This window comes from Triturus cristatus, chromosome 3_2, assembly GCF_964204655.1.
Source record: "Triturus cristatus chromosome 3_2, aTriCri1.1, whole genome shotgun sequence".
NCBI lineage: Eukaryota > Metazoa > Chordata > Amphibia > Caudata > Salamandridae > Triturus > Triturus cristatus.
In genome coordinates this window covers 498,288,145-498,304,899 of record NC_140584.1, presented here as the reverse complement: position 1 = coordinate 498,304,899, position 16,755 = coordinate 498,288,145, and the positions used below count along the sequence as shown (strand labels likewise).

At 46.7% G+C, this 16,755-nt stretch overlaps 1 protein-coding gene across 3 annotated transcripts in view; it reads right to left on the bottom strand.

The window, feature by feature from the left end:
- The window catches only part of AMPD3 (adenosine monophosphate deaminase 3), a 108,633-nt gene that overhangs the window by 46,868 nt on the left and 45,010 nt on the right, over positions 1 to 16,755 (bottom strand). For all 3 annotated transcript variants that reach the window (XM_085648174.1, XM_085648173.1, XM_085648175.1), the window contains exons 7-9: positions 7,701 to 7,895; positions 5,910 to 6,041; positions 2,083 to 2,246 (exon numbers count right to left, since the gene is read on the bottom strand). In XM_085648174.1, the coding sequence (XP_085504300.1) occupies positions 2,083 to 2,246; positions 5,910 to 6,041; positions 7,701 to 7,895 (491 nt within the window). The remainder of the gene's footprint in view (positions 1 to 2,082; positions 2,247 to 5,909; positions 6,042 to 7,700; positions 7,896 to 16,755) is intronic.

Sequence of the window (16,755 nt, the reverse complement as noted above, 5' to 3'; positions counted from 1 at the left end):
ATCACGTCCATACAAGCCATTGAGACTGGGTTTATGCCCTTTTTTTAGATTTCTGTGAAAAATGTTAAATCCACTACCTCAACCCTATTACATATAAACACTCCATACCCCCATGTACATATATAGGTGACTTTGTATCCATGAACCCCAGGCTCTCCAAATCATGGTTACGATTTTCTTGGAAAATTCATTTAAGTCTATGGGTACCTTGTTCATGTAGTAGAGAATTTCCCAAAATATAGACATAGGGCCATATGTAGGAAGCCCAATACCGGTCGGTAACGGACGATTTTTGGTAAATATCCCGTTACCGACCGGTATTCAGGCTTTTGGTATGTAGGGGGCACATTTCAGGATTCGGTAATTTACCGAATTGGTAAAATTACCGATTCGGTAATTTTACCGATTCGGTAAATACCGAATCCTGAAATGATATGTAGGGGGAGTGTGTGGTTGTTGTGGGGATTCGTTATTTACCACCAACTAAAAGTTGGTAGTAAATGACGAATAGCTGGAAAAAAGCATTTTTTTGCACTTTGAAGTGTGCAATGTGGCAGACATACATGCTCTTAGGGCATGTATGTGTGCCACATGTGCACACATGCAGGAATCAGGGGTGCAACAGGGTGTCACTGTGACACCCTGCCACCCTTGATTGTGCTCCCCCCATTACCGAATCGGTATTTACCGATTCGGTAATGGTAACTGGCTTCCCATTGATTCCTATGGGCCTCCTGGCCCATAGGAATCAATGGGAAGCCAGTTACCATTACCGAATCGGTAAATACCGATTCTAAATTACCGACCCATTCCGAATCAGTAAATATTACCGATAGATTACCTACATATCATTTACCACTTCATAAATACCGAATCGGTAAAATTCGGTATTTATGAAGTGGTAAATGTTAGGCTACCTACATATGGCCCTAAGTGTCTTATGAAACAGGTTGGCAGAGAGTGCTAATGGTATTTTCTGTGGAATGAAGGTGTGGGTACACCAGTCATTTCATAGGCAGTGAAGAGCTACAGTCAGAGACAGAAGTGTGACCAGGCCCTGAGACACAAAGCACAAGCAAAGGCAAGCCGTGTATGGAATGGAATGGAATGTAAAACATGTCATGGAGGAATATGGCAAGTTTTTAAAATTCAGGGTATTTTTGCTCTCCTGTTTACATTATAGACATTAGATGCTGTTACTGAATTGGGTTACATTTTTATAATTCATAATACCTAAACAGAAAATAGAGGCATCTTGGAAAGAATACTCCTCAGAAAGCCACACCAGTGATTCCAAGAGTGAACTAAGCGACTGGTGCTGTATTAAGCCATCCACGAGTGAGGTCATTTTAATGCAGCCTCTCCACTTAATTCTAGGTATTTCCAAGTCTGGTAGCTACGGAAAATGAATCACAGTGAAGTAAGGTGTTGTGCCAAGGATCACCAATGTGATCAAGTAGGGAAGCTGGGATTTGGCAATGGATGACCAATGACCAATCACACAGTTTGCAGATCAGCCACTGGGTCATACAGAATCTTCTCCATTCTTGTTTTCAGGGGAAGAACAATGATTTTTACATTCAAATCTAAAGAACCAAAAACATTATATTTATACGTTCTGTTTAAAGGGTCTACCATGGGGTAAGAAAAAATATTTATTTCTGGAAAGCCCTTCAACTGAACGGAGACAATAACAAGTGTTAGTAAACCCATCAGGTCAGCGGTCCATCTGCACCAAAATGTCTCTGCACTTTAGAAGTCAGCTCAGCTGCTGTCATTAGTCATATTTTTACTTTCTTGTTCTGCACTCAGTGGAAGCAGAAGATTTGTGGTTTGATTTAGGCCCATTCTGTGTTTCCTATCTGTCCTTGTTTTTACCAGTGACTGCACATACTTTGTCCATCTCAGTACTCCACGAGGAGGAGGGGGGGACAGGTTAAAATGGCTCAAGAAAGGCAAAGAATTTCCAGGAAATAGGTTTTAGGGAAATGTAAGAACTAGTAGGAAAACCAAAACTCATGAAAATTGACTATTTCTGAATAAATTCAATGACACTTTGTAATTTATGCGCTCGAAACTTACAAGATTCTTGGAACTTGAATGACCCATCGCATGTTGGGGGAATACACCTTTTGATTGATGAACCATTTGGCCAGAATGTCCCACTCATTTGCCGAACGTCCATAGATAGACAACCGTGGTTCTGTGTATTGATATTTACTTTCTTCCAGCTCCTTTCCCACCTCCTGTGTGAACATAATAGAACAGTTAATAGAGCAGAAGAGAACTTATGCTTAGCATTGGCCACTGCAGCTGGTTTGCCACACACTTTACAAATGAGCTCTATTGTGGGTATAGTGATGTACAAAGTGGGATTACTGGATGCCTCTGCTCATATCAAATTCCTAATGAAGGACCGCTATTTACTGGAGTGGCCAACATCAGAAAGAAGCACTAACAGACATCATGATTGCATTACAGGCTCCCTACAGTGTCTAGTGTTGCTTACAGTTGATGAGTGCAGCAAAAACCAACGGGGCCAATAGCGAATTCATTTGCAATGCACGGTGCTATATGAGATTATAAACAGAAACTAGAGCACTCATCGCACACCCTCTCATCATAGAGTCTGCTTCCATGATTCCAATCATTGTTATTGGGTGTGTTAGTCTAATTAGGTCAATGGAAGCAAAGAAAGACTACAACACACAGAGTGCATTAGGTGGTCTCATCAACGCCCAGGCCTGAAACCAGAGTACGTGATGACATTGAGTGAGCTGGTCAGTTTACGAGAAACTCTCTGACATGGACGTCTGGGGCAAATGATATCCATCCTAGAGAATTGTTTTGGCTAGTGGAGTCCTCTGTGACTTGGAAGCTGGAAGATTGAAAATGATCAGTCTGCCAATTAAAGCAGAATATTGGGACAGTGGGGCTTGAGGAAACATGAAAACTATTTCAAGCTGTCAACGTCAACCTGCAGCAAAGCAATAAGGAACTAGTCCAAGAGGGATCAGCTGCATATTGTGTCTGCTCGTGGCTGGCCTCAGATAACAGCAGACCATTTACAACTGTTTTTGACATATATGCATAGGGCAATGACAGTGAGGCGTATCTGACTAACGTAATGCCAAGAAATGCCAAGATTGAAAAGGATTGGCTTAGCTGTTCCATGAAGAAATGGAGCAAGAGGGAGAGAAGATGCATTTTCATCATAAAAAGCACTTGAAATAGGAATCAGAAGGTGGAAAATCAAAAGGAGCTGCACAGTCAGGTAGGCTATTAATTGCTTTTATTTCACAGCATAAAAAGCACTTACAATTCTGAACTCTCACCTAAATATAGAGTGCACAGCCTGAAAGGAGCACATTTTGCTGCAGATGTTCATCATCTTCTACCTCTAACTGCCTGATCGAAGAGCACAACAACCACTTACGACATTAATTGCAATAAAGAAGTCTGATGAGCAACAACATAGTGTGCACAGGAGCTCTAACATGTATTTTGAGTGGTGGAGATATTTGGCAGAGTGTGACACTTGAGAGAGATTCTTGCTGCCTTTCTCGGGTTGAAGATGAGTTACTTCAGCATGAAGAATTCACAGACAATATATGCAGTAACAGTCATCGACATTACGTTGGTCGCACAACAGTCCCATCACCAAAAAGGCCAACAGATGGGGCACTTGCTCCCACCGCGTGCATCAAGAACATTGGATGCATAGTTCCTAATGAGCACCACACACGAGTGGCATGGACAAATAACAGGACGCATCACCAAATGGCTCTGGTTGGTTTGTTGCATTCACTGAGGATAATATGTGATAATTGTCATGGGTTGTGGAGATACTCTTTTGTAAGCACATCTCAGAAACATTTACATGCTCTCCAAAATTACTCCAGGTAATCTGAATACCAAGTATGACAGTGGAAGTGTGGCTCCTACCCGGCTTTTCACATAATAATAATTGCATTAAGAAATCACTGCATATAATACACCCCTTCGTGCTCATCATGTGTGGGGAACATCACCGTGAAGGTACGTAGCCATGTTTGATGTGGTGTACATGATCTTGAGAGCCACCTTAATGATAGCAGGCTAACATTGTATGTTGAGAAACATCTGCAATATGTTCCAATGCTGATTGCTACTCGTGTATCTATAGACTGATTTTTGCATTTTTAGAAGAGAGACTATGGATACTGGTCTCAAAAAGGGAAGTAGAAATGTAGCATGTATGTCAATAATGACCAATGGAAATGCGGTATACGTCTCAACAAACTAGCAAGAAGTGGATTTAAAGTTCACATGCTTCTGAAGGCAGACACATAAACAAAGTGACTCCTCCTGTCTCAAGAGGCAAGCAGGAGACAGACATACTGTTTATCAGAGACAAGCAGAAAGCAGAAATGTATCACCAGCAAGTGGAAAGTTTACATTTATATTTACTCGAGACAAGCAAGAAGTGGGCACTTGAGTATCAAAAGGACAAACAGAAAGGGGCTACTTATTTGAGACGGGTGGAATGCGGGTATTAATTTTACAACAGAGAAGTCGGCTGTCACAGAACTCGCACAAATGAGACTGCAATTGTTTATACATGAAGATAGACTGAAAGTGCTACTGTTGCGTTTACAGGCTGTCTTCATGTATATGCAACAGTTGAAGTGCATAAAAAGAGTGTGGCAAAGGGCAGGGGGAGTGAGCATGGAGACGAGGACAAAAACGTAGCTGAAAAGAACAAACTATTCTGCATTTTATTCATTTTTCACCTGCAGGTAACTGCATACAAAGTAAGACACATACACACCACAAATGAAACATGAATTCAAGTTAACCTATGGGAAATATACTCTTTTACATTATGAAACCACATTTGGCTAATGTGATGACTGCAGATGTTTATGTATGTGACCAGAGAGTAACATCATTTAATCCTGATTGGTGCAGTAAGGAATAGTAACTTGTTAATAGTGCTACGAGGTCCCGACCTGTGATGGAAAGCACTGTGAAGGTCATTATTTTAAAATTGTACAACACTTTACAAAATAGGCTGCCACAAAAGTGCTTTAAAATTAACATTTTAGTAATATGCAATCAAACAGAAAATATCTAGTGCAAATATTTTTAGGTGTCCATTAAAAGGGGTCACTTCTTTTAATGGACACACATATTGCCTGTCAAAAAGAATAAATATATGTCTCCATGTAGTTTCAAGTGACTCCAATAATTACAAACCTTACTGGCTCTAAAGTCACCTTTTTTTGGTGATAAACACATTTACATTTCTTTCAGGTAGCAGGCACCCTGTGGGAAGGCATGTTTCTTCTTTAGCTCTCTACCCCGCTCTCTGCTTCACAGCACAGGAGTCACTGCCCTCAGTGACCAGCCACTAAACCCCAGTTAAGGCTTTCTTACTATGAAAAGGGACGTGGGATGTATTTTCCTTGGTAGCACTAGGCCCCTGGTCACTATTGGTGCACACGGAATGGCCCAAGCAAGAGACGGGACAGGGGGAAGTGGCTACACAAAGCGGCAGAAAACCTGCTTTGGGCATCTGGACTGGAAACAATGGCCCTGTGGAATGGGCAGAGTAGACAGCCTGCAGCCGCAGCCTGTGCAGGTAAGAGTGGTGGGACCGGGTTGGGGGGAATTCGACAGACAACCACCAGGGAAAATGTAATAAATAATTAATTTTGCCTCCTCGTCGTCTGTCGAAATCCCCTCTCTCCCAATCCCACCGCCCCACTGCTCTTACCTGCATGGGCCGCGGCTGACAGCCTGTTTTGCAGAGCTGTGCGTATTATTACATGGAGACCAGTGCACTATTACAGCTCTGTAGGTCAATTAAACTAGAAAGGCTCACATAAGATATGTAATCAGTACGAAAAGTCAGGAACTATATTTACCTTGACAATACGGGCAAAGTATTCACCATCGAGGTAGTTCTCTGTTTTCAGATACAGGTCCCTCAGCTCACTGGCACCAACTGGGTTGTACTTGGCGTTAAACTTATCAAATCGATGAAATGTCTGACGCCCCTGTGTAATGAAGAAAAGATCTGAAAACTCTGAAAGTATGCAAGATGAAGCCATATTCTTTCATTGTTGCCGAAAGCCTATCTTGATGTAAATGGAGGTGGCTACAGGTGTTTTGGTAGATTCTAGAGGGTTAGTAAGGTCACAACAATGTTCTCCTCTCTCCTCACACACAGACACACACACAACTCACAACCGCAACTCACGGGGCTCCAAGCTCTTGCTACACTAACCATCCAATATGTATTTGAGAGATCTGTAATAGATACCGCAGTGATAAATGAGAGAGCAAAGAGCCTACGTTTTATCACTTTGGGGACCCTTTATTGCAGTTTCCACATTTACTGTATCTCATCATCCTACATTCTGTCAAATGTTTTCAAAATACACTTTTCTTTGTTTCTTACTTCATTGGAGAAGATTGTTTTACATATCATTCTGGACAGTGGCCCTTAGACGTCTCCTCCTTAAATCCTCAGCTGGTGTGGTTTAGTTCTAGGAAGCAGAGACTGCTTGATAAGAAGGTTGTGTGATGATTTCATATTTAGAGACTGGATGTCAGTACATGATCTACTTCAAACGAATAGCTAGGATTACGAGTAAATGGCTTATGGGCATAATATCAAGAAACTGTGTTAATTTTATCGCCACTTTAGCGGCAGAAAACTGCCGCTAAAGCGGCGATAATGGACTTGATAATATGCCGCAGAGAATTCTACTAGAAGCCCATGTTCACACCAGAACATGGACTTCTATTGGAATTCTCAATGGCATATTATCAGGCCCATTATCGTTGCTTGAGCGGCAGTTTTCTGCCGCTAAAGCAGCGATAATTTTAACACAGTTTCTTGATAATATGCCCCTTAGTACCGTGACACAGCTGTGGGGTTCTATGCATGGATTATCATTTTATCACAGCTGTTTAGTAACCTTGAGGTTTTGCTGTTTCGGTTTATATTTCCAATTATCAGAGGGCTGTCAAATTGGGTTTATGAAATCACTATTATGCTTCACGAGCATGGACCTCCCCTGGCAATGGTTTAATATCACTCTCATTTCCGGATCTTGCAGGTGTATTGATAAAATATGTATTGTGCTCAGTTAAACAAGAATCATAATGGCGAATTTCAGCTTAGATGGGGATCATTAGCAAACATTTTCGAAACCTTATGACAAATATTCACACACACACACGGTTTTTCTCTTGGACACTTTGGTCTCTTTGGTAACAACTAGTGAGGACCTGATGATCCATGGGTAAATCTGGCTCATTCCAACGGCACAACTGAGTCTTAAGGAAAACACCTGTCCCGCTGGCTCTTCAAACTCTGGTGGCAAACATCAGCAGACCTCCTTAAGGACTGCATTATTTCAGGTCAACTTTACAAATTGTTCATACTGCCCCAGAAGCAATACCATGCGTATGAGAGGATGTTGGCATGATGCATATATACACACAATTCCTCTATTAACTGCTAGTCGAGTCCGTTTCTCCCCCTCACTTGTCATGATTTGGTACCATCCAGGGAACAGTAGAAATTATTTTCAAACCTTTGTTTATAATTGTCTCAAGTTTAAACCCTCCTCCAATACATTGAAGATTCCCAGATAGGTACTATACTCCCAGTATATTTGAATGACAAAATGGGGGGCAATACTCACAGCATGGACGTCTAGCGAGTCGACCGTCAGATCATAGGGATCCATGTGAAGACTTTCAAACATCTCCTTCAGGGTCATCTTCTTGCCATTCTTCTCCACCACAACCCTGTCGGCTTCGGTGCGGTGGGTGTGCTTAATGAAGCGCAGCAGGTGCTTCTGGTTCATGCATGCAGCCGCGTGGATGTGAGTGTCCACCTGCAAAGAGAACCACAGCCATTACTTCCACTTATTGTTCCCTTTGCCGAGCTGCACTGCACTGATGTACTGCAGAGTCTGTACTTAATGTAAGTTTACTTGTGCACAACCATGAACTTTTAAATGGTCCCTCAATGAATTGTCCTTTTTAATATAAGATTGTTGTACAACTAAACTTCTCAACATCAGGAAGTAAGAAAAAAAAATTCAACAGTGCATGTCTTATACTAAGCTCTCAAAGTACACGTTTCTCAATACCAACTGCAGGTTTGGCAGGTTCTGTCCTGATTGTTGATCACCTGCCTGTAGTGATGCAGGTCACGAGCAATGTAAACACGCCTCAGGTATGCCGCTTGGCTTGGTGAACCGGCCTGTTTTTTGACTACGTAATGAAATTAGAGAAGAGGAAATGTTCATCTCAGAGGAGTCACTGGCATTCTGATGTGTCAGCATCCCTCGTTAATCATTGCTTCAACACTTTATATAATTCTGTGATGAAGCGGATTGCAGTTTTATTGGAAAATAGATTCATATCCCCGAGGAGTGTCCTGATACAGCGTAGTAATGGTAATTGATTTGATAGGGACTCCTTGTGTGAACAAACACAGAGTTGGTAGAAATGGCCATTCAGTAGCAGTATATGGGGCAACAACATGCAGCAGAGGTTATATCTCTGTCAATGCAAATACCCAATTATCGCACTAGAATTAGTTCCACTTGGTGCTAACTTAGTTGTTATGAGCATGAAAAGTGCCCATGGCTAAATAGTTGCACATACATTAGGACAAAAAATGGTGGTAATCCTTTTGTTTTTATGTAATGATCTGCTTTTACGCAAGGAATATGTGATCTGCAATCATTTTCTTTTCCACATCCCATAAAACGGATTTAGTATGCTAAGGACAATCACCATGGCCTAGTACTTTACTTGCTCAAAAATACTCCCTGCATCCTTTTTTCTACACCCTCTTCTGGTCCAAGAGCCAATAATTTACACTTCTGGATAGTTCCACAGGAGCACTTTTACGCAAATTCCCAAAACACCCATTCTGCCTTCTACATATTTCCTACACTGCAGCTGGGCAGAGCGATCGACGTATGAGTAACATATATGAAGGATCAGACCTTTCAGTTGGCTGATACTCACTCTCCCCATCACCACAATCATACCAAACTGACATCACCAACACCTGACATCGCTTTTTGCCCTTTGTGTGTTAAACATCTGAGGTTTGGGGGTATCTGGGGTGCAAGAAATTCCTGCTATTTAACTATTTATCATCAAGCCACAGTGGCCCTTATTAACATCAGTCCATACTAGGGGCTGCCTGTGGTACGTCGCTATTCCCAAAAGCTGGCATATTCAATCATGGCCCCCTGATTAGTAACCAACCTTGAAAGAACAGGTTACTAAGCTGGGGAATAACTTATACTTGATGAGACGCTAGTAGACAATATTTGAACCCGCAAATTCATAAATCTTAATTTCAATGTTATCATAGAAAATGTGCCACCGAAATATAAGACACTCATAGAGCAATGTACACCATGAGTAACACACACTGTGGACACGGTACTGCAAAGACATCACTATACCGTATATATATTGCGTATTTGCGTTACTGCCTGGCTGTGAATGCATTTAAATATCCTTGACAGTATACCACTTTCTTTTTTCAGTATTTTGTAACACAAACCCTCTGGTCACCCTACATGCAAAGTCTCTGCACTCCTACCAGTACAAACACCAGAAGTCAATAACTCGATAGACCACTACTAGAAAAATGCAACAACAAACACACTTGCAGGCCTGCCTTCTCAGTGTGTGACCCAAGACAACGGTGCAGAATCCACACCAATTGGACTGTGAGAAAGGATGCTATAATTCATTGATATGTGAAATATGTCGTGCCCCTCGCACAGGGGCTATTTTAGCATGCCCACTGGACAATTTATATATATAGTATGATTTTACATCACTGCCCAGATTCAACCACCACTATCTACTGCCCATTCCGCAGCACTGTATATGACACCCTCATGCCGGGGATGTGTTTTCTTTGCGTCTGTAAGTCCCCAATTAGAGCAATAGTATACGTTTCATTTAGTGCTCACATTGTTTCCCAATTTAAAGAAATAGCTCATTCCCCTCCTATCAAGTAATTCCTGCTCCAGCGAGGCTTGATTCTTGATGCTGAAACTCCAAGTTGAATGTGACATGATTGTCAAGACTTGCCCATTCTCCCATCTTCATCAAACCCTTTTGCTTCCCCTCGGCATTGCACCTTATGTTTGGCATAATCTTTGCTTCCTCCCCTACCACTGTGTGCTTAGAAGCAGCTGTTTTAACTACATGAGTGTGTTAGAAATACATCTCCAATAAATCAATACAGAAATAACACCTGCTCTCCGTGCTTCTAAAAGCACTCACCATTCTTTTTTTCTTTTTTTTTTTTTTTTTTTTAAAAAACCTTTATTTTCAAAAGTCAGGACACAGCTATTCAGCCGACAACCCGGAGGTTCGGCAGCATCGATATATAGAAACAAAGATGCGTCCCCAGTACCGTGAAAGGAGAAGTGCAAAGGTTCAATTTTAAGTAAACACAACAACCCACAACAAACCCCAGCAAGGCAAGAACACTGAAAGCCCATGGTGAAGCCCCCCAGGGGAGGCCGGACCCCACTCATCTACCAGTTACAGTACAGCGTAGAGAGGAAGAAGGGGGACAGCAGAGGCCAAAAAAGTCCATGAACCATACTGAGCTGGAAAGAAGGTTAGGAGGAAAGCTGTTCCTCGGGAGGATCCAGATCCGGGGCAAGACATATTCCCCCCCTGTATTGATTCCACCGCCCCCAGATGGCGTGCCACTTCCGGGGACGGCCTCTAGCGCAATAGACCGTCTTCTCCCTTAACATACTCCAGTCCATATTTTCTTTCCACGCGGTCAATGTGGGGGGCCCCGCGGAGCCCCACAATCGCGCGATATCTCTCTTAGCGACCATGTTACCCAGAGTCACCCATTGGGTCTGTGCCACATCGTGGTCAGTGGGCCCCCAGACATTCAGGAGGCAACACCGCGCTTCCGGCTGCATAGCAATGCCCGTCACCTCCCCCATCACTGCATGGACTCTCCTCCAGAATTCCGTAATGACACCACATTCCCAAATGATATGCAGGAAAGTACCCACCATACCACATCCCCTCCTGCATAGGCCGTCCTCCGAGAATCCCATGTGAACCAGCCTTGGCCCCGTCACATACACTCGATGCAGTATTTTAAGCTGCACCAGCCTCAGACGCGACGGGATCGCGACCTCCTTAGGAGAGGAAACAGCCGACTGCCAATCCTCATCATCCAACTCGAGGCCATCCCTAGTCCACTGGTCCCTCAGCCCCAGAAGCATGTCCGCCCGGACGTTGATCAGTTTCTTATAGATAAGTGAGATCGTGCTCCCGGGCATATGGCCATCAAGGACCCGGTCCTCCAAAGGAGAGGACTCAGGCACCTTCTCACCTTCTACGAGGACTGATCGGAGGGCGTGACGCACCTGAATATATCGGAAATACTCGGAGGGCCCCAGCTCATACTCCGTCTGCAACTCTTCAAAGGACTTCACCTTCCCCTTATTCAGCACATCTCCCACCCTGGAGATGCCGATCAGGTCCCATTTATCAAACCCTTTTGTGTGCCAAAGCCTTCCCAGTCTCACCGATTCAAACAGCGGGGTAGCGAGGGTGAGCCTATCCTTCCAGCCCAGCGAGTCAGTTGCCATCTTCCACACACGCACTGCCACACCGGTGGGCCCCGTGAGGGACGAGTCTAGGGACCGCGAGTACAACGCCCTGTAGTAGTTACCACCACGCAGCAACCACCTGTCCATGGCATACCCAGGGCTGAGGGCAGGGCCATAAAACCCATGATTAATCGCGCTCAGCTGGGTGGCCCAATAGTACCGTCGGATGTCTGGGAGCGCAATGCCCCCGTCGTACCATGGAAGCGTCAGCTTTGCAATAGCTATTCGCGGCCGCCCATCCCAAAGCAACGTTCGTTGGAGGCCTTCGACCTCCCGAAAGTATTTGGCCGGAACCCAGTCCAAGGTATTCTGCAGTGCGTAGAGGAAGCGGGGAAGAGACATCATTTTAAACAGGGCCGCACGCCCAACGAGGGAGAGCGGCAGCCTCCGCCAGCTTTCAACATCCCGCCTCAGGCGTGCCAGGGGGGGGAGCAGGTTCTTCTCATATCGCACAGCAGAGTCCATGGAGATAAAAATCCCCAAATACACGAAGCCCTGCTGAGCGACCTGTATCGAACATGTTCTAGGGATCGGTGGAGCCTCGCCACTAAGAACATACAAATACGATTTACTCCAGTTGATAACAAGACCCGAGTTCCTACCAAAAGATGTGAGTACGTCACAGACCACTATAAGTGATTTCTTGGGTGAGGCAAGATACAGCAGGATATCATCGGCGTAGAGCGAAATACGGTCCTCGTGTTCAGGCGACCATCTAAGGCCCCGTATATCCGGGTGCCAACGTATCCACGCAGCCAGCGGCTCAAGGGCGAGGGCGAACAACAAAGGCGACAGGGGGCAACCCTGCCGAGTACCCCTCCCAAGCTGAAACGGAGTCGACGCCCGACCATTCACCACCACACTCGCAAGTGGCCCCTCATACAGCAACCTCACCCAGCTCACAAAACCGTGGCCAAAGCCGAACTTGGTCAGCACGGCCCACAAATATGCCCATTCCACCGTGTCAAAGGCCATCGTGGCGTCAAGAGACGCCACAATAGCTGGTTCACGCAGCGTGCCCGCCCTGGCGATTACACCATGAAGGCGCCGAAGATTTAACGCTGTGTTTCGGTGCGGGATGAAGCCGGATTGATCCGGGTGGACCAAGTCACCGAGTACCCTAATCAATCGGGTCGCCAGGATTTTAGCCAGAATTTTCGGCTCTGCGTTAAGAAGTGAGATAGGCCTATATGAGGCGCACTTATCTCGGGGTTTGCCCTCTTTGTGTATAACCACTATCGTCGCCAGTCGCTGGTCCAACGGGAGGGTCCCACTCCCCTGCGCCTCCACAAACATGGCGCGCAGGTGAGGGGCGACCCTATCCGGAAACAGCTTGTACAGGTCGACCGGCAAGCCGTTCGGTCCCGAGGCCTTGCCCGAGTTTAACGCGCGGATAGCCCCCGCCACCTCGTCAACCGTTATGTCACCATCTAGATCGTCCCTATCTATATCGGAGAGACAGGGCAACTCGATATCACGGAGGAGGTCACACGAGTCCTCGGGCGGCCTATCCGACACTGAGGCATAAACCCTACAGAAATAGTCCGAGAAACACTTTACAATACTCTCAGGTTCCACAATCGCCTCTCCCCTCTCTCCCGTCAACTCTGGCACAACTCTATTGACCCGTTCTTTTTTGTCCAGCCAAGCCAGGAGTTTCCCTGCCTTGTCACCAACATCATACAAACGGCCCTGCTGTTCCCTACTGAGGGTCTTAGCGGCGTTCGTCACCAGGTCCTTATACTCAGCTTGCTTCAAGCAAAGCTCATGCAGTGAGGACTCTGTAACCTCCTCCTCCAGCACTCCCTCCAGAGCCGCGATCTCCTCCTCAACCTGCAGAACCTCGCCATCTCTCCGCCGCTTGGCAGCTACTACTAGGGAGAGGGCTTCCCCTCGGAGCACGGTCTTAAATGCTTCCCACAGCGACACTGCCGAGTCCACGGATCCCTGATTGTCCTTGAAAAAATTATCTACTTTCTTTACCAGCGCGCTGCGCATCTTGGGGTCTCGGAAATACCACGGGTTGATAGGGGCCACCCTTCCTCCTCCCTCCCGACCTAGATCCAGCCGGATCCACACTGGCGAATGGTCAGATATACCACGCGCCATGTGCCTCGCCTCGGATACCAATGAGGCGTGCGCAGCCAGAGTGAGTAGGTAATCAATCCTGGAAAGACTACCATGTGCCCCGGAGTGGAACGTGTATTGGCTCTGTGTGGGGTGCCGGAGCCTCCAGCAGTCTATCAGGCCAAGCGTGTCTAGGAAGTCTGGAAGCCACTTCTGAGCCCCCCCTGTGTCTCTGGGCGGGTATCTATCAAGCAGGCCGGAGCCAACAGCGTTGAAATCACCTCCCACCACAAGCATACCCCCCGGGAGATCTAGCAGGGCCCTACCCAGATCTGTGAACGTGGAGGCCTGCAGGGCCGGCGGGACATAAACCGAAACTAAAACCAAAGTTCTTCCTTCCCACCGCCCCGCCACCGCCACAAACCTCCCCATATCATCAACAATGGTGGAGTCCACCTCAAATGGTAGCGAGGCTCTGACTAGGATGCCCACACCCCTGGACCCAGAGGAGAATCCCGAATGTGCTATAAATGTATAACCCTTCCTATTCAGAGCGTAGCACGTATTACCTATAAGATGCGTCTCCTGCAGCAGGGCAACATCCGGCATTGACCGTTTCAAGAATTGCAAAACAATCCCACGCTTAATGCGATCCCCCAAACCATTAACATTCCAACTTATAACACTTAAACCCCTACCCCCCATCCTCAAACGTAAAGAGGCCCACCCCACACCCGAAGAGCCACCATGGAACAGTCCTGGAAAGAATCCCCATGCCTTGCAGAAATAAACCCCCCAACAAAAACCCCAAAATCCCAGAAACCCCCCCCACCCTGCACCCCTGCTGCAGCTTACAAAGCCCCCCCAACTTGCAGTGTGCCTGTCGCCCTAGAAAACCCAAAAAATCTACAAAAAGTACCCTAAGGGAGGAAAAGAGCACCCCTTGTCCTCCCGCAGCCCTCCGCATTGACTGCACTCTATTCAAGTCTTCAAATATAGCCAAATCGAGTCAGACCGGCTCCGAAAAATCAGCCCTGCCCATCCCGGCCACTGTCCCCATCCTCGGCAATATCCTCCCCCGTCCGTCGCCGGGGCAAAGCGTCCAGCCATTCATCGGCCATAACAGGAGAGTCAAAGAAGAATGTCCGATCTTCGTGCACCACACGTAGTCTGGCAGGGAAGAGCATGGCATACTTCAGATCCCTCTCCCGGAGCCGCCTCTTCACCCCCAGAAAGCCCTGTCTCTGCCTCTGCACCTGCTGGGTGAAGTCCGGATAGAAATTCACCGACGCGTTCTGGAAGGGGACCGGGCCCGTCACCCTCGATGCTTGCAGGATAGCGTCCCGATCTCGAAAATGAAAGAGCCGAGCGACGATCGGCCTCGGTGGGGCACCCACCTTGGGCCTCCCACCCGGCACTCTATGGGCCTTTTCAACCGCAAAGAACTTTCCAAGACCCTTAGGCTGCAGATGATTAAGCACCAAGTCCTCGACAAGCAGGTCAACCGAAGCCTCATCCGAGGACTCCGGGACCCCGATGACGCGCACGTTGTTGCGCCTGGCCCGGCTCTCAAAGTCCTCCAGCCGGCGGGCGGCGAGATCACTCTCGGTCCTCAGCTTACGAACCTCGATCTGCAGTTCCGTGACATCATCGGTGAGGCCCGTGGTCTTGAGGTCCAGGGTCCTAACCCGTTCATTCGTTTTGCCCAAGTCCGCACGAATCAGGTTAACATCCACCAAGATGGCATCCACCTTATGCGCCAGGGCATCAAACTGTCTCCCAATCGAAGTCTGCATCCCTTCGAGCGCGCCCATGACATCCTGTAGTGAGAGCTCCGGGGCCAAAGGCGAGGCCGCCTTCTGGGTATCCGGCGACTGGCCCGACCCACTCGGTGATCCCTTCTGCAGAGCATAGCGGTCCATACTATTGACTTGGGTATAGGCTCCCCGCCTGGTAGACTTAGCCTTCAGCCGATCCACCTCTGCTTTGCCCGACATGGTTGATACCAAGCAGGTCGGTTCAGATAAGACGGGTCCCTCTCAATGAAATGAATCAGGAGTGATCAGTTCTGCAGTGGGCCACCAGAGTAGCCTGCAGAGCGTCCATAGGGTAATAAAGCCACCAAGAGCTCTCCAGGGGCAGGGCTGACAAAGGGAGAGAAAGCGAAAGTGAAAGGACGGGGACCTCCGTCCGACAGTTCACACCTCGCCTGGCCGTTGTTGTTCAACTAGAAGTCGGGCATCCTGCCAACTCTAGCCCCTGGCATCCCTCGGAGGTAGGCCGCTATCTTCCGCCAGGCATAAGTCCGGTTCCCGGTGGGCGATCCGACCGCGGGTAGCATCAATCGCCTCCCTGACAGGTCATCCACACGATGCAATGCATACCGACAGGATTAGAGACAGGATAGTCGACGGAGGGCGCGAAAGTCTCGGGAGCTCAGAGCTCACGCGGCCATCTTGGTCAAGCGCTAGGCTCCTCCCCCCAATGTGGCACTCACCATTCTTAACCCACTTGCGCTTGTCTCCCTTCTCCCTGCTGTTGTTAGTGTTACAAAATGTGTCTTCCTTGCTCTGATGCCTTTTTTATTTGCTCTGTACATCTCCTCTCCTGTTCTATGAGCAGCTCTCCATTGATTCATGAGGCGAGTGCTACACTTTATAAAAAACCCAAAGTAATAAAAGTAGAAATAATACATAATAGCCTAGCAAATATTTACTCACAGTAATACATACACATATTTAAAATATGTCAGTGCATGATCAGTGATTCATAAAGCCGCCCTTTGTGTTTTATCTTTCTATCTTGATTCAATGTTCCTATATTTGCACTTGGCGGTGCCATGAATTCTTTTATTTGTACTGTTATCACCTGACCTGAGGCTGACGTCACAGCGAGACACCACAAATGATAAAGCCAATGCAAGCATGTTGGCAAAAGGATGCAGAAACCTGGTTCTTTCGCCCACCTCCCTGCATGGATGTCTGGTGGCAGCGGCTGC